The sequence below is a fragment of the Microcaecilia unicolor genome, chromosome 9 (assembly GCF_901765095.1).
Source record: "Microcaecilia unicolor chromosome 9, aMicUni1.1, whole genome shotgun sequence".
In the NCBI taxonomy this organism is placed as follows: Eukaryota; Metazoa; Chordata; class Amphibia; order Gymnophiona; family Siphonopidae; genus Microcaecilia; species Microcaecilia unicolor.
In genome coordinates, this window is record NC_044039.1 from 117,965,739 (window position 1) to 117,988,740 (window position 23,002).

Consider the following 23,002-nt stretch of genomic DNA (forward strand, 5'->3'; position numbering starts at 1 on the left):
TGACATGCCACATCTTTTCACTTGTTCTTTGAAATCTCTTCCTTCGCCTCACTTGGCAAGATGTGTCGGTGTGAAGAGGCTGTTTTGCTATGGCTTGTGAAATGAAAACATGCAGTGGGCACTTGTCAGTGTGATTTAAGTAATGTGCCATGATAGAATTTCAGACTTGGCACCATATATTATCCATCTTTTCCCAAAATTGGGTTGATACCTTTGAGGGCATCTGTTCAGCTTGAATGAAGAGGTGGAAAGGACTGTGAGCAACTGGTTGAAGCTGTACAGTCCTTTCACAAATGCTTTCAAAAACTTGTTCATTGCTGGCAGAAATGGGTGGCAAATGGTGGTGACTATGTAGAGAAGTAAATACATGTAGTAAAAGACGAAGTTTCAAGCCTTTTTGTTTTTTTTTTATTCATTACAATATTTTCATTTGAACAAAAGTTATGGAGGCGGAGGCATTACTTTTCATTCAACTCTCATACTATGTTTCTGTCAGTCTTCCTGTTGGTAACGTATCGTTCAGGTTCATATAGATGGAATTCTCATGGTCTGCAACCTGCATTTCTTTTTCTTCATTTAGAATTTTCTAATGGATGTTTCCTCAATTGTTGAAGATTGCTACCTCTGCAAGGACTCCAAAAATACCTGTGTGTTATAAAATTGTCATAGTATATGGATGACAGACAAGAAGAAAGATAGAAGTGCAATAATTCAGAGCAGTGGCGTAGCCAAGGGTGGGCCCAGGCCCACCCAGTAGCAGTACACCTATGATGTGGCTGGCAGGGATCCCCAAGCCCCACCAACTGAAAACTCCCAACAGCTGTCCCTCCTGCATACTTTGTAAATAGCAGATCTTTGCCTACAGTGAGCAGCGACTGATACATACAGACTTCCCTTTGATGTATTCCTGCTTATGCGGAAACAGGAAGTTGCATCAGAGGGAAGGCTGTGGGGCCAACATGAGCAGTGTGTATTAGTTGCTGCTTGTTGCAGGTGAAAATCTGCTATTTAAAAGGTATATAGGGGAGGGGATGTTTGAGAGACCATACGGCATGCAGGTGAGAGAAGGAGAGACCAAATCACTTGTGGGACAAGGCGGAGTTCTTCTGCCCACCCATCTTGTGCCCAGGCCTACCCAAAATTGGGTATCTGGCTACGCCCCTGATGCAGAGGAAGATGATGTGGATAAATAAATTCAGTTACCTTGGCAGTAAAAGGAGTTAGGGAAAGTGTAACACATTTGAAAGAGGTGAGATAAGGTAAGTAGAGTGAATTTTTCAAGATATGGGAAACTATTGTCCACTGAGTTCAAATGCAATAATGATTCCTTCTTGCAAATATGAGCAGTCCAACTCACTGTTGGGCATTTTTAGACTTCGTGGGCAGTAATTTCCTACAATATCCCTGATATCCAATCCACATCTGTGATGCTATATGTATAGATTGCTGCATGCATTTTTAGGCCCCTGACACCATCCCAACCTCTCTTACACTTCACTGCATAAGCACGCAGCCATTCCACATGGTTAAGGATTTTGTGCTCTGCTAAACAGTGAAAAAATGTTATTCAACTAATGCTAGAACTGTGTATGAAATAGGGCCCTGAGTGCTGCCAGCCATTCCAGCATTGAAAAGTACATCTTTGTTTTCATGCTATTTCTTTTTGGGGAAAAAACTGAATCTCTTTTCTTTCTTGCCCGGGCTTGTGTCCGCCATCGTGGTGGAAGGCAGAGGTAGACTGCGGGACCTTTGAGACTGTGATTCTGTTATTGCTGTTGTCAGTGCCTGAATCCAGGTGTACATCTCCTCCTGTGCCAGTACATACAAAGAAAAGAAAAGAATCTATTAATAGATATCAAGAAATCTCCTATTCATGAATGTAGTTGCAAAAACCTCAGAAAGGCAGTATATCAAGTCCCATTTCCATGAGGAAACACTTTTTTTTTAAGTTATTTGTTAGTCAATTGTGAAAATAATGGATGCAAGGAAATGAAGTTGGGTTCTCAAGTTTTACTTTTATATTTATTAAAATTTTGATAACCGACCACAGGGTTATGTAAATAGGTCTTAGCAGCTAACAATAAAATAATTAAACAGGGGCCCTTTTACGTAGGTGCATATGCGCATCCTATGTGTGTCAATTTTGAACTACCGTCCGGCTACCGCGTGGCCCAGGAGGTAATTTCTTTTTTAACGTGCGTCCACTAAGCGTGCCAGAAATTTTCCAGTGTGTGGCGCTAACCAGGTGGTAATCAGCATTGTACATGCATAGACCATTACCACCTGGTTAACGTGAGACTTTACCGCTAGGTCAACTGGTGGCGGTAAGGTCTCAGGCCCAAAATGAACGCGAAACAATTTTTTATTTTGCTGCATGTCCATTTTCAGCTAAAAGAAAAGGCCTTTTTGCAGGCGCACTGTCCTAGATTTGTAACAACCCCATTCTAATGGGCGCCTGGGCGTGGCAACCTATGCTTGCCATTGACATGTCATAAACAGTCACGCCTAGACATCGGTACACCAAAGTTGCTTTGCACTAGTATTCTATAATAGGCAAGCCTGGACGCCATTATAGGATTGGCGCCATGCATGCCCCTTTGTGGTACCTATATTTTGGCTCAACATTTTAGAATTGCCACCATACTCTTTCACTGGTTATCAGTAAGTTGGATTACTGCAATGCTTTACTTCAAGGCTGCATGGTGATCCTATCATCCAGCTTCAAACAATATAGAATACTGCGGTCAAGTTGCTAGATAGAGTTAAAGACTTGATCATGTTACTCTGTTATTCAAAGAAGAACATTATCCACCAAAGAAAAATAGGAGTGAAACCTCTGTAGAATCAAGAGAAAGCCAACAGCAGAGGAGGACAGCCAATGGCATACCCAAATAGAACTTTATTAAAGACAGACCCAACTGGGCCAAGTTTCAGTAGTTGCCTGCATCAGGGGTCATCAGATTCTTCAATATAAAGAATGTATATTGATACCAGCACAGAAAAACTCCCACAGTGAGGTATGTTGCACCCTCTCTCAATAGCTGTTTTCCAATAGTAGCTGTACCTACCTCATCTTTACCATGAAAGAGCCATTCATTGCCGTTATTAAGCCTGAAAAGCAAAAAGTATTTTCTTGTTTATATCAAGACACCTATTTTTTTCCTGTAATTTCAAGCAGCAATAACATCATAAACACTTTTATAACCTCTGTAAATGAACACATCCTTAAGATATCAATTCTGTAATTACATCCAAGGAGAAATAAGAGTTTAAAATCTCTAAGTCGTGCTCCTCCTTATCCAGTTCCTCATACTATAGGTCCAGCTGAGTCTCCATAAGCTTGTACTAGTGTCACACAGGCATGGCTAAACCAGTGATTCTGAAACTTGTCCTGAGGAACCACCAACTAGTCAGATTTTGAGGATATCCCTAAGGAATACGCATGAGTGAGACTTGAATACAAAGGAAATAGTAGTCATGCAAATCGATCTCATGCATATTCATTGTGGATATCCTGAAAACCCGGCTGTTTGCTGGTCTAAATTACAAATACAGAATAAACAGCTAATGAGCATCCTTATGGCACTGCTTCTCAACCCAGTCTTCGGGGAACACCCAGCCAGTCAGGCTTTCAGGATATCCACTATGAATATACATGAGATAACTTTGCATACAAAGGAGGCAGTGCATGCAAATCCTCATGCATATTCATTGTGAATATCCTGAAAACTCAACTGACTGGGTTGGCCTGAATGAGGAAGGCCTGAATGACATCTGGAGAATTCACCATCCCAAAGATTCAGAATTCACATTTTGTTCCCGAGTTCAAAAGTCCTTTTCTAGGATTAACTTCTTCCTGATTTCTAAAAATCTTGTAGCAAACACTATACACTCATTCATTAACGGCATATTAATATTGAATCATGGCAGAATCTCAGTACAACTCCTAATTAGTCAGATAACATTACCACCTCCTCTATGAAGATTGAATAATTCCTTGCTACAAGATGAAGAATTTAAGACCGTTATGACTAAGGCAATTAACAGCTACTTTGAAATTAATAAGGGCTCTGTTGATTCTCCAATGACCTTATGGGATGCTTTTAAAACAATTATGAGGATCCGCATTATGTTTTACAAGGCTAAATTACATAAATTACAAAAATGTCAACTTGAAGAAATAGAAACTGAAATAAAGCAACTTATTAATAATTGGTCTATGGCAAATTTAACTAAACTAATGAAGACAATTTTAAATATAATGGGGCCGATATGCAAAATGATTTAAGTGGCCAGGAGCCTCTCCTGCCTGCTTAAATCACTTCCTGCCACCCATGTGGGGATATTCAGCGGCACTTAACTGGAGAGTGAATATCTCCACAGACCACCTAAACAAAAAATGGCCAGGTCAGTGGCAGCCCTGGGGAGGAGTCAGAGGTTCTATGGGTGCTGGCAATACCGGAGCCTTTATAGCTAAATGGCTTAATTTAGGAAAGCTCAAAAGCCGCTTAGCTATGCGGATGCTGGCACTGAATACTGTCGGCACCCACATAACTTAAAAAAAAAAAAAACACCCTGGAGATCCTTCCACCCCTCCTCCTCTTCCCCCAGCCCTCGTTAATAAGAACCTCCCTGGAATGCCCCGCTTCCTCAGCTGTCCAATTAGACCCCCCCCTACCTATATCCATGGTGGTCCAACTGTGGTCGTTGGGAGCAGGAGCGCCGCCCCCTCGCTTCTGCCCCTTGTGGCGCCATACTAAAACCAAGCATGCATGCGACATGAGAGGAAGCAGGGCAGGCAATGTGCAGAGAAAAGCGCTGGAGAAAGACTTCAACTGGCAGGGATTGGGGACCCCCGCCATTCAAACCAGGGGCCCCAGATCCAATTTGGGGGGGCCCAGGCCCCAAAGACCCTCCGTAGCTACGCCACTGGTATGCAGATCTGTCCCAGACATATTCAATATGGACTAGATTCAATAAACAGTGCACAAAAAACGTTGCCAAAAAATCCATGTGGAGGGTTGTGTGCTCCGAGTTGGGCGTCGTTTATAGACTAGCGCTCAGAGCCAATTTTCACGCCAAATTTTGAGCGCAAGGGCTTACACCAACTGAAACCTGGTGTAAATCCTGAATTTAAGAAAGCCTTAAAAACTGTCATTTTCCAGAGGACGTTCTCTTCTAGTTAGGATACGAGTCATGGACTGGAACTGTTGTTTCTGATTATTTCTTGTTTTGTTTTGTATTTGTGATTTATATTCATATTTATGACTGCTTTTTTGTTATCTGCTCAGAATTGTAGATTATGTGGGCTACAAATTTTTGTAAATAAATAAATAATACTGCACGCATCTTTAGGGGCCCTTTTACTAAGCTGCGGTAAAAAGTGGCCTGCAGTAGTTTGGATGCATGAAATTGGCGCGCACTGGGCCATTTTTTTACCGCAGCGGATAAAAAGGCCTTTTTTAATGGGGCAGTAAATGGCCACTAATATTAAAAGTAGCAGGTGGCTATTTACTGCCTGAGCCATTACCGCCACCTATTGACTTGGCGGTAAGGGCTCACATGCTACTCGTGCTGTAATTAGGCAGTGCGCGGCAATGTGGCCTCACTGCCAATTACCTCAGGGAATGCCCCCTGCAGTAGAAAATAGAAAATTATTTTCTACCATGGGAAAGCGCACGCCAACTTCGAAATTACCACCGGGTGCCTGCACTACCCAGCAGTGGTGTTGATTTGGTTAGTAAACGGGCCCTTAGTGAACACCCCCGACTCACCTGTGCCCCTCTCATGGCCACGCCCTCTTTTGAGCTGCACACTATGATTGGTGCGTGGATTTTTATAGACTAACATGTAGCAAGATGAGCGCTCACATCCAAATTGTTGCCAATTAACACCAATAATTGATTGTTAGTATCTGATTATTGGTGCTAATTAGCTCATTAGCCAATTTAGTTACACACACATCTCAGGATAGCATGCCATTTTGAATGCAAACATTTATGCACCATTTATAGAATCCAGGGGTATGAGTATCCTAAAACTAGAGATGGGCTGTTTGCAGCGACATGAGAAAGTCATTGCATGTTAAGAAATGAAAACAAGTGTTTTCTGAAAGAGTGTGGCCTCTTTGCAAACAGGGAATAGTGTTTCAAAAAGGGTGCACTCTGAACGGTGTTGCCCCCAAAATGGAAATGAAGACTAACCAAAACAAAATGAACAATGCTGCCAATGAGTCAGGAAATGAAACAAAATGAACATTTTTAGGCTGCCCATCCTTACTGAAAACCCAGCTGGCTAGGGAGGCTTGGGAAAAACTGTAACTGCCTGCTGGGCACTATGAGAGCTGCAGAAAGTTAGGCCAATATTGAGAGCGTGGGAGGAAGCTTAGCTAACTTCCATGGTTGGTGGCGAACCTGGAAATTCAATGCCAGGGCCATACCAGTGAACAGCATTGAATATCCAGTGTTTTTTGGCCACTAAAAACATATTTGGTTAAGCTGATATTCATTGGCTGATCAGCTAAATTATAGCAGCCAAAGATAGACCTGCTATGTACATGGGTCTATCTGGCCCAGTGGCGTAGCAAGGGCGGGGCGGTGGGGGCGGTCCGCCCCGGGTGTCAACGGGTGGGGGGGTGCATTTGTCCACCCCCGGCGCAGCGCCTCCCCCCCCCGACACGGTCCCCACCTGTCTACGAGCTCCATCCATCTGCAGCGCTGCTGTAAAAATCGCTTCGTCGGCCCTTCCCTCACTCACTGTGTCCCGCCCTCTGACGTAACTTCCTATTTCCTCAAGGGCGGGACACAGTGAGTGAGGGAAGGGCCGACGAATCGATTTTTACAGCAGCGCTGCAGATGGATGGAGCTCGTAGACAGGTGGGGACCGTGTCGGGGTGGCGCTATGCCAGTGGGGGGGGGGGGGGGTCCACGCCGGTGGGGGGGTGTCGTGTTGGTCTGCACCCCGGGGGGGGGGTGCAGTGGCGATCTGCCCCGGGTGGCAGCCGCCCCCGCTACGCCACTGATCTGGCCATTAAACATAGCTGGCCAGCCAATGAATATTGGCACTAACCAGCTATCTTGCACTGGATATTAACACTTAGCGAGCTTTAGGCTATTTAACCGGTCAGGAGCTGTTCCTGGTTGGTTAAATAGTTTTAAATATCGTCCAGAAAGGGTTAACACAACCTGTCAGCATCCAACACCCAGAAGTAAAAGCTGTTTTTCCTTCTAAACTAAATTTCAACATAGGGAATCAATTGTCTTAAAGTGCTGCTTTAAACTGACTTTCCATGTTTATTAGCAGGGATTTTTATAACTCTGCTCTTTTTGATGACTACACCCAAAGCCCCATTATCTACAATTCGTAGATGGTACTAGTTAATCACATGTGCTGGTTATCCCAGAGCCCTCTGCTCAGCTTGGAGGGTCACAGAGTGAACAGAACAAAGCACAGAACAGCTACTCTGTTCCCCCATCCAGCACCTCCATTCCTGTTATCATTTTTATTTATTTTCACATTTCTATACTACCTATTTATCCAGAAGACAACTCCAGGCGGTTCACAAAACAAGCATAACAATAAAACAAAATACACACATGCATTACAATCAACCTGAGGAGAAACAGTTCAACTGCTAGGCAGACTCTGTAAGCATTCACCTAGGGCAACAGAATTTGGGGCCAGCACTGACACGGCAGAGGTCAGCAGCTCAGTTGTGCTAAACAAGAGTCAGGATGACTGGTTTTATGTTTCATATTAATTTAGTATACCACCAATCTTAAAGTAAGCTCAGATGAGGTGGGGGAGCAGCAAGTCAAGCGTGCATGGATGTTCATGGTCCTGTACCAACTGTGTTGACTGTTTTAGAGCTGCAGGTTAAGATGGACACGATGGGGGACAACAAGTTCTACAAGGGGTGATATGCTGGACATAGGAGGGCATAGAGAAGGGAAAGGGAGATGCTGGATTCCTCAGGGAGGGGGAGGGAAGTGAAGGAGAGATGCTGGGCACCTGGGGAATCAGGAAAGGGAAGAGACTGGGAACTTGGGGGGGGGGAGGTGGGGAGGGAAGAAGAGATGCTGGACATGAGGGGGATGGGCTTGAGCTGCTACTGGTGGGTGGAGGGGAGAACAGCACAGCTAAAGGTTTGCCTATGGCATCAGATATCTGTAGACTGACCCAAACAACCCAACCTAGTCGACTTATCCCATAGTTCCTCAGTTCCTCATGCTGGCTTGGACAAAGCAGAGCAAAGAAAAACTATTCTGCTCATTAATCCACTTCCTGCACTCCTGTCACTCCCCTCCACTGAAGGTGCTGCTTGGAAGAGGCTGGCTCAGCAATGTTTGAGAAATTAAAATATTTTAAATGAAATAGCTCATAAAACTTACTTCAGCTTGAAAACATATTTCTTCTTCCTGTAATCGGCAGGTGCTTCGCAAACTGCATTTGTGAGCACAATTGGCTCCTCTCCATGGAATGGCAGACCTGCATCCGCGCTCTTGGCTTCCTTATAAAATGATAACTCACTATTCTTCAGCACACAGTAGACAGTATTCCAGGACCTAATTTTATGTGGGTAAAAATACAAGTTACTTCAATTGTTACTGGCGTATAATACAGGTAATTTATAACCTTCCCCTTATTTTCAAAATTTAAATTTTAAGATTGTATTCCCTGTTGTATAAAATCCATACCTTAGGTGATCTAGGCCTACACCTCCCTGCTTCCCAGCATGCCAATCCAACTCTATTGTTCCCCCTAACCATACAGAATTGACAAAAATGTTGGAAGATAAACCAATTATATAAGGTATGTAATAAATACATGATTTTATAGAATTTAAATTATGTTCAGGAAGAAACTTGAAAAGAAAAAGTACAAAACAAAAGTAAAAGGAAATGGAGGACTGGAGAGTGAGAAAAAAGGGTACAATTTGACTGGACAGAAGCAGAAAAGAAAGAAATGGAGGAAAGAGCTAAAAGGGAAAGATCAATATGTCAGAAAGATGTACTGAGGGAATGGAACAAGACAGAAGGAGAGAGGAGAAATGACAAATGGATAGCAGCCACTGGAAAAAGAGTTAACAGAACACAGACAGGAATGCAAGACAAAAAAAGTAAAATAAATAAATATTAGGCAAATCGCACTTCGATCATGCTCAACCTCTTCATTATCAACTACATTGGCTCCCCATTATAGACCGTATTACCTTCAAAATCTGCTCATTGACTCACAAGATAATTTATGGGGAAGCCCCTGCCTACATGCTAGATTTGACAGATCTACCATCAAGAAATGCGTCGGTGACTGCTCGATCCTACCATAATCTACATTACACAAGCTGCAAGTCTGTTAAATACAAACTGCTCTTTTCATCTTCTTTCTCCTACGTCAGCCCCAAGCCTTGGAACGTCCTACCAAGGCATCTAAAAGTGATTGATGACCACCAGCTATTCAAGAAATCCTTAAAAACATTTTTATTCGAGAAAGCATATCCCCCCAATTAACGCTGAGTCTTCACCTTCCTCATATTACCAATACCCATTTAGCCAACGTGTACCTCATGTTCTTTCCCATCCTTCAGACTTTTGTGTCCTTACCTTCCTTATATTGTAATCTTTTTAGCATTGTAAGCCACATTGTGCTCGCTTTAGTGGGAAAATGTGGGGTATAAAAGTACCCTAAATAAATAAATAAAAGAACACAAGAAAAGCTAAACAGTTTATAAAATATCCAAACCATCTTGAAAAGAACGACAAAAACACAAACAAAATATCAAAACCTGAAGAAACAATAAGGAAAATATTTTCAGAACAAAATAATTACAGCTGACCACCCAACCTACGATTAAATGTATCCAGCTTCCCAAAGGGTAAACGTTACATTCCAATTCCAATCAAAATTAAATCAGAGGAGAAGAGGACCTAGCAAAGGAACATCCACTGCTGCCCTGGTGATTCTATCATGCAACAAAATTTCCAAGTGCTGCTGATGATCAGAAAATATATCCAACTAGTTATTATATCTATGCTAGTTGAATGCTCTAATGCATATTTATTAGGTGTATCATTAGTTTTATGCTAACACTAGCAAAAAAGGCCCGTTTCTTTGAGAGATGAAACGGGCGCTAGCAAGGTTTTTGTGTCCAGCGACCGTCCTGTTTCCCGGCCCCCCCTGCAGGCACCCATGGCCAGGGACCCAGCTGTCCCCCTACCCCCCTCCAGGCAGGCACCTGTCCGCTGCTGTCGCTGGCGCTCCATCCCTCGCCCCCCCTGCAGCCACCCATGGCCAGGGATCCAGCTGTCCCCCAACCCCCCCTCCAGGGACCTGTCCGCTGCTGTCGTTGGCGCTCCGCGATGCGGTGTGCATGTGCATGTGAAAAATGGCCAGCGAGGGGCAGGGGGAGATGGCGTTTCGTGGAGTGTGTTTGCTCCGCCCTCGTCGTCATCACGTTGTGATGCGAGGGTGGGGCACACACTCTTGGGCAAACCGGATATCTCGCCCCCTTCACACTTCCGGCTGGAGGCTTCATAGAACGTTGGTGTTGCCTTTTATATAGAGAGATTGTATTATATCTCTGGTATTTAATTCCATTGCTGTTAAATGTGTATATTTTTGATACTATTTCACGGTAGTTCTATTATTAGGTTTCAATTTACTGTTTTCAAGTTTACCTCATTTACCCCCCTGTTTACTAAAGCTTAGCTCGAGTTATCTGCAGCAGGGCCTACTTTATTCCTATGGCCCCTGCTGCAGATAACTCAAGCTAAGCTTTAGTAAACAACCCCCTTATTGTATTTATGTTCATTCTTGGTTATTTTATAATCGTTGTTAACAAAATTGTAAGTTTTATGTTAAACTGTACCTGCTGTACACCGCCTTGGGTGCATCTCTTCATAAAGGTGGTTGGTAAATCCCAATAAATAAATTTAATTTTTTAACTATTATTTATTTATTTGGATATATGGCAAAAACAGAATCATTGCACATGACATTTCTCATGCTCAGAGTGATTAAAGCTTCATGTCTATGAGTGGACGGGGTCTGTGTCAGCGAGTAGGACAGATGTGCATGTGTACACAATAGGAACGTGCACGTGTTTCAAATGAAATGGGAAGTCAATTCATGTGATTTTGTTTTTTTACCCCGCCCCTTGCCCCACCCCCACCCTAGCTCCACCCCATTGATAAGATTATTCAATTTTTAGAAATTTTTTTATTTATGAAATTTCAAATAAAGACAAATGAAGCTAAACTTGTACAGAAAAACTGATTGAAATAATAAATGATGTGTAAAATATAATGTACAATATAAAAACATATAGACCACCAAGGTATTAAAATTGTTTTAAAATATATACCACAACTCTCTGACTCAAGAAGACTCTGACTCTGTCTGTCACTATGTCTCTGACTGGTTGCGGCTGGAAGCTCAAGCTGGAACTGGAACTCTCTCAACTCTCTCTGACCGTCCCGCGGGCCCGCCCTTGAAGAAGGAAGTTGTCGTGGGGGTGGGCCGCATCATCAATGGCAGACCAGGACTGTCTGCCACTCAGGAGGACCAAGCAGGGCGGATCTACTGCTCTGCTGCAGTCTGTGGCGCTCACGCACGCAGCATGTGTCGCGACCATCACGCCACACGGCCCGGGGGTCAGAGGTGTGGACTCACTCAGGAGGAGAGGTACGGTCCAGAGCGGCGACTGGGCCAGGGAGCGCTGCAGCCCGGCTGCTGCAAGTCTCTGGCAGGCAGCTGGCTCACGCGCAGCAGAGCAGTCTAGCTGGGTCTGGGTTGCGGGTGGTTGGCAGCGGACTGTGAGCGCCGGTGCGGCAGCGGTATGGAGCGGAGGAGGCAGAGTTGAGGCGCGCCCGCAGGGCCCCCTTAAGCGTGAGGCCCTATGCGGCTGCCTCAGTCACCTCGGCCTAAGACCGGCCCTGCTCTTGTCTATAGAGAGTGACTGTGACCCCTGAAGCAGGCGTCGCCAGTGTCCGAATAAAGTGTGATTAAGCAACATCTCCCTGTGGTGGTTCGTCTTTTTGCCATAACACATACAGAATCCAGTGGATAGTGTGTTACACTAGTATTCTGTAATGGAATCCAGGCGCCCAGATGCTTTATAGAGAAAGATCTCACCACACTGGGGCACCCAGTGGCGTTCCTAGCTTGTTCACCACCCAGGGTAGGTCACCGCTGCGCTCCCCCTGGTGCATCACTCCCCCAAGGTTGCCCCCCCCCCCCCCCCCCCCGTGTCACATCACCTGTTGGCTCTGCCGGTCCTCTGCACTAGAACAGGAAATAACGTTAGAGGGGTTAGGGAACCGGCAGAGGCGACAGTCGGGCACTACTACTACTACTTATCATTTCTATAGCGCTACTAGACGTACGCAGCACTGTACACTTGAACATGAAGAGACAGTCCCTGCTCGACAGAGCTTACAATCTAATTAGGACAGACAAACAGAACAAATAAGGGATAAGGACAAAGAGTAGCAAGATTCTGTGCAGAATCCCAAAGAGTAGCAAGATTCCAGAATCCCAAGACTACTACTACTACTACTTATAATTTCTAAAGCGCTACTAGACGTACGCAGCGCTGTACACTTGAACATGAAGAGACAGTCCCTGCTCGACAGAGCTTACAATCTAATTAGGACAGACAGACAGAACAAAACAAGAGATAAGGGAATATTAAAGTGAGGATGATAAAATAAGAGTTAGGAGTTAAAAGCAGCATCAAAAAGGTGGGCTTTTCGCTTAGATTTGAAGACAGCCAGAGATGGAGCTTGACGTACTGGCTCAGGAAGTCTATTCCAGGCATATGGTGCAGCAAGATAAAAGGAACGGAGTCTGGAGTTAGCATTGGAGGAGAAGGGTGCAGATAAGAGAGATTTACCCAGTGAACGGAGTTCCCGGGGAGGAGTGTAGGGAGAGATGACAGTGGAGAGGTACTGAGGGCACCTGCTTTATGCACCCCCTTGCTGCCTGCACCCACCGCCCCACCCTTGATACTGCCCCCTCAGAATCCAGAGCACTGGCTCTTCAACCAGTAGCACTGCCCATAAAGAACATTACAGTATTAGAGTGTCTTGGGAAAATATCAGGAAATGCCATTTTGAGTCAATGAAGCAAGATTGATACAAAGGAAAGTATCCTGTTTCCTAGGAATTGCTGAACGCTGCAGAAGTCTGAATGTCATTTTTGAATAACATACGAGTGTGCAAGGGGAAGAGAAAATAGAGATCGGAGGGCAAATCAGGTATTTAAACGTTACTGAACCTGTTTGCAGCCTTCTTGTTGGGACCCTCTAGGTCATGTTTACGTCCAAGGAATCCTTTCATCTGGATGCCAGAAGAGCTATCAGTCCGAGCAGGCAGCGTAAACACCTCTCCAATTTCATTCACAGGTGTTTCGAGTATTCTGGGTTGTAGCCTTTCTGTCAACTCTTCTTCATAGTCCACTTTTTTGGATGTTTCCAGTTTCCTTTCTTCAGCCTGTTTAGAGACCCTGTCCAGACTAGTTTCTTCTTCTTTTACACTCTGTTACAAAACAAAATGTGTCGCGCATAAAGCCCAAAGCACTTAAAATACAAACAAATAAGTCTGCTGTGGATAGGAAGATACTAGAAGTCACTACAGGTTAGCGATCTGCATTTGAGGGCCCTTTCACAAAAGTGTGGTAAAATCTGGGTACAGTGCATCCCAACGTGAGACTTTCCCATGCTTTAAGCCCATATTTTATGAGGCATTTTCCTTTAAAAAAAATATTTTTGCAGGTCATGCACTAATGTTGCCATTAGTGCTTGGTACCAGCAAAAAGTTAATACAAGAGCAATTTTCACCTCCTATTTAGAAAGTGCTAAGTTCTCCCGAATTAACCCAGTGTTAACCAGTTAGCATGCAGTAATCCTAACACACTATTGCCAGCTAATACTTCCATACCCATTCTCTGACTATGCGACACCACCTGGAAAAAATATTTTAAAACCACGTGCAAACAAGGCAAACTATCACAAAACACTTTAACACATTTTGCGCTGGCCTGTTTTTCCTGCACTGTGTATGTTAGGGCTCAACGCCCTTTAGTACAAGGACCCCTTGGTTTTGTAGCATGCCTTAAAAATTTAAGGGTCCTGTTTACTAAGGTGCGCTAGCATTTTTAGCGCATGCACAAAATTAGAAGTGGAGAAGTGGCCTAGTGGTTGCAATCCAGAGGTGGCCGGTTCAAATCCCACTGCTGCTCCTTGTGATCTTGGGCAAGTCACTTAACCCTCCATTGCTTCAGGTACAAACTTAGATTGTGAGCCCTGCTGGGACAGAGAAATATCCAGAGTACCTGAATTAGTGGCATAGCTATGGGGGGCCTGGGCCCCCGTAGACTTGGCCCTGGACCGCCCTGCTGACAACCCTCTTGACCCCCCCCTCCCGCCGCCAACCGTCCCCCACCATCACCATGGGCTACCTTTGCGGGCGGGGGACCCCAATCCTCGCCAGCCAAGGGTCCTCTTCTTCCCACAAAGGCTTCGTTCTGTTTTGGATGTCCTGCACGTTGTACGTGCAGGACATCAGCCTCAAAGAAACGGAAAGAAGCCTTGCAGATCAGCTGATCTGCAAGGCTTTGTTCTGTTCTGTGAGTCTGACGTCCTACACGTACAACGTGCAGTACGTCAGAAACAGAACGAAGCCTTGCGCGGGAAGAAGAGGACCTCAGCTGGCGGGGATTGGGGTCCCCTGCCAGTAAAGGTAGGCGACGATGGTGGGGAGGGTTGGCGGCAGGAGGGGAGTCGAGAGGGTCGGCAGCGGGAGGGGGGTCATCAAAGTTGGTGGTGGTGGTGGCGGCGGCGAGGTTGGCAATGGCGGGGGGGGGGGGGGTCGGCAGCACCAGGGGGGGGGGGGCTAAAATGTGCCTCCTCACCTTGTGCTCTGGACCCCCCTCCCACCGAAGTCTGGCTATGCCCCTGACCTGAATGTAACTCACCTTCAGCTAGTACTGAAAAAGGTGTGAGCAAAATCTAAATAAATAAATATCTGTGTAGGCACTCATAGGAATATTATGGGCACCTACACAGTTAGTGCATGCTAAAAACGCTAACACGTCTCTAGCGTGGCTTAGTAAACAGGGCCCTTAGTGTGCACAAAATCAACATAACCGTTAACCCACAACTTAATGTATGTACTATCAACTTGTGCACAATTAAAAGTATTTTATTAGAATGAATGTGTGAAATGAACCAAAACAAAAAAAAATCACAAGTAGTTCTACAACATGTTACCGATAACAGCATATTTAGCATTAGGGAGGAGATTCTATATATGTTGCCTAAAAATAGGCGCCGAAATCAGTGACGACTAAACGTATTCTATAATTGTACCGATTATAGAATATGTTTAGTTGATATTTCAGCACCAGTATCTGTGCGCATCCATTTATGCCAACGAAAACCTGGTGTAAATCTCAGCGCGTAGATTTAGGCGCACTGGGCCATATTCTATAACTAGGCACCTTAATTTTTGTAATGCCCATGAAATGCCCATTTCCCCGTCTATATCCACATCCCTTTTGCCTCCGTGCATTAGAAGTTCGGCGTACATTGTTACAGTATACGCTTAGCGAGCTGTGTGCCTAAATTCTAATCAGTGGCAATTACTGCTTGTTATTGCTTAAGTGCTGTTATCAACGCTCATTAGCTTCTTAAGCCAATTAAGTTACATGTGGTGTTATAGAATCTGCGCCAATTTCAAAAATCTAAGCGCACTATATAGAATCCGGGGGGAAATGGTTAACTGACCGGTGACACTTGTCTTGCAGTATGAAAACTGAGATCTTCTGATAAAGTCTTATCTTCTTTGTCTTCGTTATGCCTAAGGAAAATAGACATATAATATGACTGAAATCCTAAAAATAGCAGCAATGCCTTTGATAGCATAAAGGCTGAGAAGGACCAGCTCACCGATATTTCAATTTAACCCTTTAGCGTCCAATGTTCCCATCAATCTGTTTCCATATGGCTTATTGCGGGAACATTGGACACTAAAGGGTTTTAAATTCTTAAAAAGTTGGGAAGTTGATTATGTTTTTACCAAACAATCAAAACAAATTTTTGTTATTGGTTTTGGATTTGAATGCTTCATGGCATAAAATTAGGTTAAAAAGATGAAATTTCATAATAGATTCAGTACTAGAGTACTTAGGGGTCAATATCCAAGGTGATTTAACTGGCCAAAAATGGCTCCTGAACAGTGAAATCGCCTGTTTGGGGCGAACTGGTCATTTTCAGCAGCCCTTAACTGGTTAGCACCAAACTGAAAACAAGCTATTTGGGAAGCATTCTGGGGGCTAAGTCAGCACTTGACTGGTTAAGTACTGATATTCAGAACTTAACTAGCAGGTTAACTGCCTAAAAAGGACCACATAAAAGTCAGTCCTATCATTATGTGGTAACCCATAGCCGGTTAAGTGCTGAATATCACACTTAACCGGCAATTTGTTAACCAGCTCTACAAACCTAAAAATTCAGTGTTGATGCCCAGACATGACCCAGCATTCCAGGTTTAGAACCAGCGGCAGTCAGCACATAAGCACTGCCACGCTGGGAAAAGACCAAAGGTCCATCAAACCCAGCACTCTGTCTCCAACAGTGGCCAATCCAGACCCCAAGAACCTGGCAAAAACCCAAAATTTAATAATGATCAATGGACTTTTCCTTCAGGAATCTGTCCAGACCCCCTTTAAACTCAGCAAGGCCAGTTGCCGTCACTACCTTCTCTGATTGCCACCGGCTGAATATTGGGCCCTTAGGAGTTATTCCTCCATTTAGTCCGTATCTATGGCCATTGGCTTGACACACTTTCCACGTGTAGAGGGTGAAACTTGAGGTTCCTCTCTCTCTCTCTTTCTTTTTGTTGCCCACCCTCCCCACCCACCCCACATGCCCATGTCTCTGTCTTCCTGTTGACTATCTTCCTTCTTGCTTCAGCTATTCTTTGTCTCTCAACTTGTTTCTTAACGTTATTGTCAATCCCATTATGGGGGCTTAAAGTGGGCACCAACCTTTACACACCAACCGCCTGATATTCAAAGTGATTTAAACGGCCTAGAGAGGCTCCTGGCTGTTTAAATTGCTTGTCCTGGGCTAACTGCAAATATTCAGCAGCACTTAACAGGACAATGCCACTGACTATCCGTGTTTAATGCTCAAGCTGAAATAGGCTAATTTGTGGACATACTGATAAGTGTCAATATTCAGCACTTAAATCAATCCAGAAAAGAAGCACAACAGGCTCTCAAGAAAAAGGTACAAGTGTGCTTTATTAATGACCTAACATGGGCCATGTTTCGGCGTAAAACAATGCCTGCCTCAGGGGTCGATTCAACAGAACAACTAATTCTACGCAGAGAGTTATTGGCCCGCTCTTAGAACGGTAAACCATCGACTTGATGCAGAACAAACTGCCATGAAAGCGTGCCAAAAAAAACTACCACGCTTTCATGGTGGTTTGTATCGCAACAAGTCGATGGATTACCCTTCTAAGAGTGGACCGAGAACTCTCTGAGTAGAATTAGTTGTGCTGTTCTGTTGAATCGACCCCTGAGGCAAGCATTGTTTTACACCGAAACATGGCCCATGTTGGGTCATTAATAAAGCACAGTTGTACCTTTTTCTTGAGATCCCATTGTGCTTCTTTTCTGGATTGTTTTGCTGTGTACTTTGACACTCTCCGCTGTATTCTGTGATATTTAGCACTTAACCACTTAAAGGGGCCCTTTTACTAAAGGGTTGCCACATGGCAACGCAGAACTACCACTGACCCAACGCAGGTGCTGGTGGTAGTTCCACACCTAGCATGCGGCATTTCAGGTGCTGCCAGAATTTTTCTAAAATTATCAGTGCAGAAGTTACCACTGGGATAGTGTGAGAGACCTTACCACAGTAAGTGCTCCCCCCGAAATAGCCACACGTCAAGTGTAAACTTACCACATGGCCATTTCTTCTTTCCACTTTTTACCCGCTGCAGTAAAAAGGGACTCTTGCCGCTAGCGCAGGGCCCATTTTACCACAGCTTAGCAAAAGAGGCCCAAAAAGCTTTCTATCTTTATGCAGTTCAACTTATACAGTTAAGTGCTGAATATTGCATTTAACCACATACATGTTAGCTGGCCTCATATGCCTGGATATTCAATGCTGGTGCTCAGACATGGCCCGGCATTGACTATCCAGGAATATAGTGAGTGGTGCCTAAAAAACCTCTGACTGCTGTCAGTTGAATATCGGCCGGCAAGTATGCATGTAAAATGACCTGTATATTGGCATATATTACCCATATGTATGTACATACCCGCATAATATTGTAAACCACTATGCTATGTCTATGGGATTAAGAACAGTATATCAAGCATTTGTAATAAAATAAATGCCCAAATTCCAGCTACATACTTTTTTTTATACAAAGGTACCTAATGAGATTGGCATGTACTTTGACAGTGAGCAGAGTGTGGGCGGGGCATACAGTAACATGCATAAATTATACAATACTATAATTTACGTGTGTGTTAAGGGTAAATATTTACACCAGCTCTATGGCTGGTGTAAGTGCTTGTGTCTTAATTATAGACAAGTATTTTACCTTTTATACTGTCATTTTAGAAGAAGAGCTGATGGTTAAAGCAATACAAGAATCAAAATTCCTATTGTATTTTGGTCATAACTAACCTTTATTTGAGGCAGAGTCTTAATTCTGAGCCCCACTGCAGAGTGATTAAAGTTTGAATCTGGAGAAATATGAATGTCCTCAGTTGAGGATTTTCACATTTATTAGACCTGGATTTTTCTGTCATTTTTGTTTTGTTTGGGGGTTTTTTCTTCAATATTTGGTATCACATAACTATCATCTAGGCTTCTGCCCATCTGTAATTGTTTTGTTTGTTTTTACATTTTTTAAGAAAATTAATTTCTGTTTTCTTGGTTTATTTTGCCTTTTTTATATATCTAATTATATATTTTTATTTCTCTGTTTCATTTTTAAACAAAGTAGTTCTAGTAATCTTAAAGAAACATGCAAGGCTGTGTAGTCATCTACAGAAAATAATTTATATTAAATTATAACCTACCTTGCATCCTCTTTCTGTTTTGTCATTTGCACTGTTTCATGGTGCACAGTTTGTGACATTTTTTGTTTTGCAGCTTCTTGGTGTTTTCTCATTTCTAATAATTCCAGCTAGAAGAAAACAAGTATGTAAGGTCTTCAAAATACTGTGGTAACCCAGATTCTAGTCATAGTCATCTTTATTTGTTATACAGCTAATCAAAATAAAATATCTTAGTGATTTACAAATCATAGGAACAAGTGATGGGACAAAAAAAATGCAAGGTACAAAAGGTGACCTAGGTTACATAATTTTCACAGTAGATAAAAGCAAATTCCAAAACAAATAAGGCATTAATATATAGGCTAAGACACAGGAGGTAAGGAGGGATAAAGGGAGGAATTACTCAAGTATCAGGACAGTGGACAGTAAGGAAAATTTAGTTGATGTCAAAAACCAAGGGTGGATGATACTGATTTGGGTTAAATCCAAACCCTATATCAAGTAAGGTGAGAAGTGGAGGAGAGCAGTTTGGATAATCCAAGTAGAGATGAGTGGCATCACAGACTGCTTCCTTCTCATCCCATAGATCAGTCCAGGACTTGTGGGTTATGCCCATCAACCAGAAGATAGAGATGGAAAGAGAAAGTAGTTTTTGTGATTTGCTCCTCAAGCGTATCATGCAGCCCTAGAATCCTCAGTATGAGGGCTGGCTTAACCATTGGAGCAGGTGAGGCTCTGGCCCAGAGCACTGGTGATTAAGTGTGCCAAAATATCTAGCCTCTGACCTCACCTGGTCTACAAATTAAGCCTTTTCTTCTCTCCTCCCCCCCAATCCAGTTTCTCCCCTTCTCTCCCCCCCCCCCCCCCCCCCCCACCTCTGCAGGTCTGGCATTGCTGCCTCATCTCTCTCACACTTCTGCGGTCCTATAAAGTTTAGGTTGGTTGCTGGGTCCTGCCTCTTCTGATGCAATTTCTGTGGACAGAACATGGCAGAGGGAAGACCCAGGAACTGGCTGAAGGCAGCCTATCATGCTGCTGCTGGTGCTGGTGACCGACGTGAAATTTACAGGACCACAAGAGAGTGAGAGAGGTGAGGAAGAAGGGCTGGATACCAGCCCAAGGGAGGGATAGATGCTGAACATGTGGAGAGGAGGGGGCACCGGAAGCAATGTGATGGTGGGGGGGAGTGCTGCCAATGCAAGTTGACTCAGGGCACCACTATCCCTTGAGCCAGCCCTGCTCAGTATATTCTCTTTCTCAGCGAGTGGTGATGATGTACAGTGCAGCTCCTTAACAAATTACCTTTGTCAGCCCTTCACCTAGCTTATTTCTGATTTTTTTCTTGGACTGTGTTTTTTCTAATTGGGTAAGAAGAACAGTGCAGTTTCTCTGGAAATACTTGGTGGTGTCAAGTTCCTTTCCTTTCCCCCTCTGCCCCTAGAAAGTTTCTCCTGGTACAGTTGTTGAAACCAGTTGAGGCTGAGGTGTTTCCTCTATCTAGAGGGCAATACTCAGTGCTGCTGAGTCCCTTCCCTCCTTCCCCATCACTACATGAGGTACTGCAGTCTGAGACCATCATGTTACAAACAACAAATATACTGCCTGTTTCTTCTGGCTGCTCTCAACTATGATTAATTTCTACAGCAATGCTAGTTTTTACAGCACTATATTTTTAAAATTCATTTAATTTGATATTGGCAAAAATTTCCAGTGTGCTAAAGCTGCTATATCTGTGAATCTTGCTGTTTCTCTGTGACATGTTAGCTTCTCTAATAGTTAAAATATCCAATTTTTGAGGTACTTTTATTTCTGTGGTATTGTGTGATTAGTTCTTTCAGGGGGTCTTTTACAAAGGCACAATAGTGTTTTTAGCATGTGCTGATTAGCATACGCTATACACTTGAGACACCCATAGGAATATATGGGTGTCTCTAGCATTTAGTGCACATATATTTAGCATTCCAAAAATGCTAGTGCACCTTTATAAAAGGCCCCCTCAGTGAGGTAGCATTGGCTTTTTTTCAGTGCTTTTCCTGCCAATTTTTAAATGAAGGTCAGCCATTTTGTTCCTTCTTTCTGTGGGCTATTTTTATAGTCATGTCTTCCCTCTCAGGTGCCTTGTTTACCTTCTTTTGATTGAAGTGAAAGACATTTTGCATTGGAGACGGCGTGTGTGTGTGTGTGTGTGTGGGGGGGGGGGGGGGGGGTGCTCTGGCAGTGTTATTTCAGCTCTCCCTTTTTTGGGACCTTCTTCATGGTCAATTTCTATTTTGGGTATCTTGATGTGCCTTTATTTGTTCTGATTCACTACAATCCTGATAAGTTCTGCAAGCTTTCTATTCTTGTGGGGCAGCAGCTAATTCTGAGTCAGGAGAACCCACATTTGGTTCAAACTAGGTAGGCAGCATTTCTCTGGCTACCATATCCGTATTAACCCCTAACACACCAGTTTGCAGGATACTGTTTGTTTTTCAGCGACATCTGCTCTGACCTGTATGTTTTTTTCCTTAGTGTTGCTCTGAACCACGCAGTTGCTTTTATACAGCGCGCTTCAGAGGTTTTAGCTACATAGTTTCTATGAACTTCACCAGGCAATCTCTCGTGTGCCTTGCAGCATGGTTTCTCACATGCCTTGCAGGACAGCTTCTTGTGTGCCTTGTGTCATGTTTTCTCCTGTGCTTTACCGCATGGTCTCTTATGTATTTGCCACATGATCGCTTGTGTGCCTTTCCGTATAATCTCTTGGGGCCCTTTTACCAAACTGCAGCAAAAGGGGGCCTGCGCTGGCGTCGGCGTGTGTTTTTGATGTGCATCGAGGCCCCCTTTTACCATAGTGGGGGTAAAAGAGGTAGGTCTTTTTTTTCTTGAGGAAATGGCTGTGTGGCAAGTGGAACATTTGTCGCGTGGCTGTTTCAGGGGGGAGTCCTTACCGCCACCCAGCCACCCATTGAGGTGACGGTAAAGGCTCCCCTGCTAACCTGGTGGTAACCGGGCAGTGCGTGGCACTGCCCAATAACCACCGGGTACACACCGGCGCTACAAAATATATATTTTTGTAGCACCGGATATGATGGCGTGCTGGGGATGTGAACTACCGCCATGCTGCTGAGGTAGCCGGGCGGTACTTCCTTTTTAGTGAGCAGTAAGCCCTTGTTGGGCTTACCGCCGCTTTGTAAAAGGGGCCCCTGGACATTTAAGCACAGTCTTGTGAACTTAATGTTCAGTCTCTTGGGTACTTCCCACACATTCTTTCATGTGGCATCGGGGTCCTTCCTCTCTTATAACTGGCGGATATTTCCTCTCAACTTGGCTGAGCTTGACTTTGCAGATTCAGATGGGCTTCCCTTTCAGAATCATCTGGGCTTGGCCTTGTAGTATCAGCTAGGCCTCCCAACACAGTTTCCTCTTATTATCCTCTGGAGCTCAGAACTGCCTGTCTTCATAACTGGAGCTGGTTTGCTACTCCTTGCAGTAGCTGGATTATTTTCACAGTACCAACAGATATTGACCTTGGTAATTCTGAAGGGTCTCATTTCAGGGATTCACTGGAATTCACTTTGGCTTGCCTCAGAAACTTGGTCTGACTTAGCCACAGGCATTCAATTCCACTTTCTCTTAAGGAGCCACTTCAATGTTATAGTTGGAATTGGCCAGCTGTCTTGCCTCTGCCTTGGCACACAGGAGCAGCTGTAAGTGGCATACAGGATTACGTTTTAATTGGTTTGCCTGAATAGCATTTCTTTCTCTGTTATCATCTCTGCTTTAGTATTTGCTACATCTTCTTGAAAGGTGAGGTGCCTGTTCTCAAAGTGCCAGTAGCGTTTCTTCCAACATTCTGGCTCTTTCATATTGTTGATGATGGAGATGTTTCACCTTCTCTAAATGGCTTCTCCTCAGTATCCTCCCCCACTTTCAGAGG

At 44.0% G+C, this 23,002-nt stretch overlaps 1 protein-coding gene across 2 annotated transcripts in view; it reads right to left on the reverse strand.

The window, feature by feature from the left end:
• Nucleotides 1–1,092: 1,092 nt before the first annotated feature.
• SPTB (spectrin beta, erythrocytic) overlaps nucleotides 1,093–23,002 on the reverse strand; it is a 239,980-nt gene continuing 218,070 nt past the window's right edge. For both annotated transcript variants that reach the window (XM_030214005.1, XM_030214006.1), the window contains exons 31-36: nucleotides 19,105–19,211; nucleotides 15,785–15,857; nucleotides 13,276–13,535; nucleotides 8,391–8,564; nucleotides 3,069–3,111; nucleotides 1,093–1,809 (exon numbers count right to left, since the gene is read on the reverse strand). In XM_030214005.1, coding sequence (XP_030069865.1) covers nucleotides 1,654–1,809; nucleotides 3,069–3,111; nucleotides 8,391–8,564; nucleotides 13,276–13,535; nucleotides 15,785–15,857; nucleotides 19,105–19,211 — 813 coding nt within the window. In that variant the 3' untranslated portion in view covers nucleotides 1,093–1,653. The remainder of the gene's footprint in view (nucleotides 1,810–3,068; nucleotides 3,112–8,390; nucleotides 8,565–13,275; nucleotides 13,536–15,784; nucleotides 15,858–19,104; nucleotides 19,212–23,002) is intronic.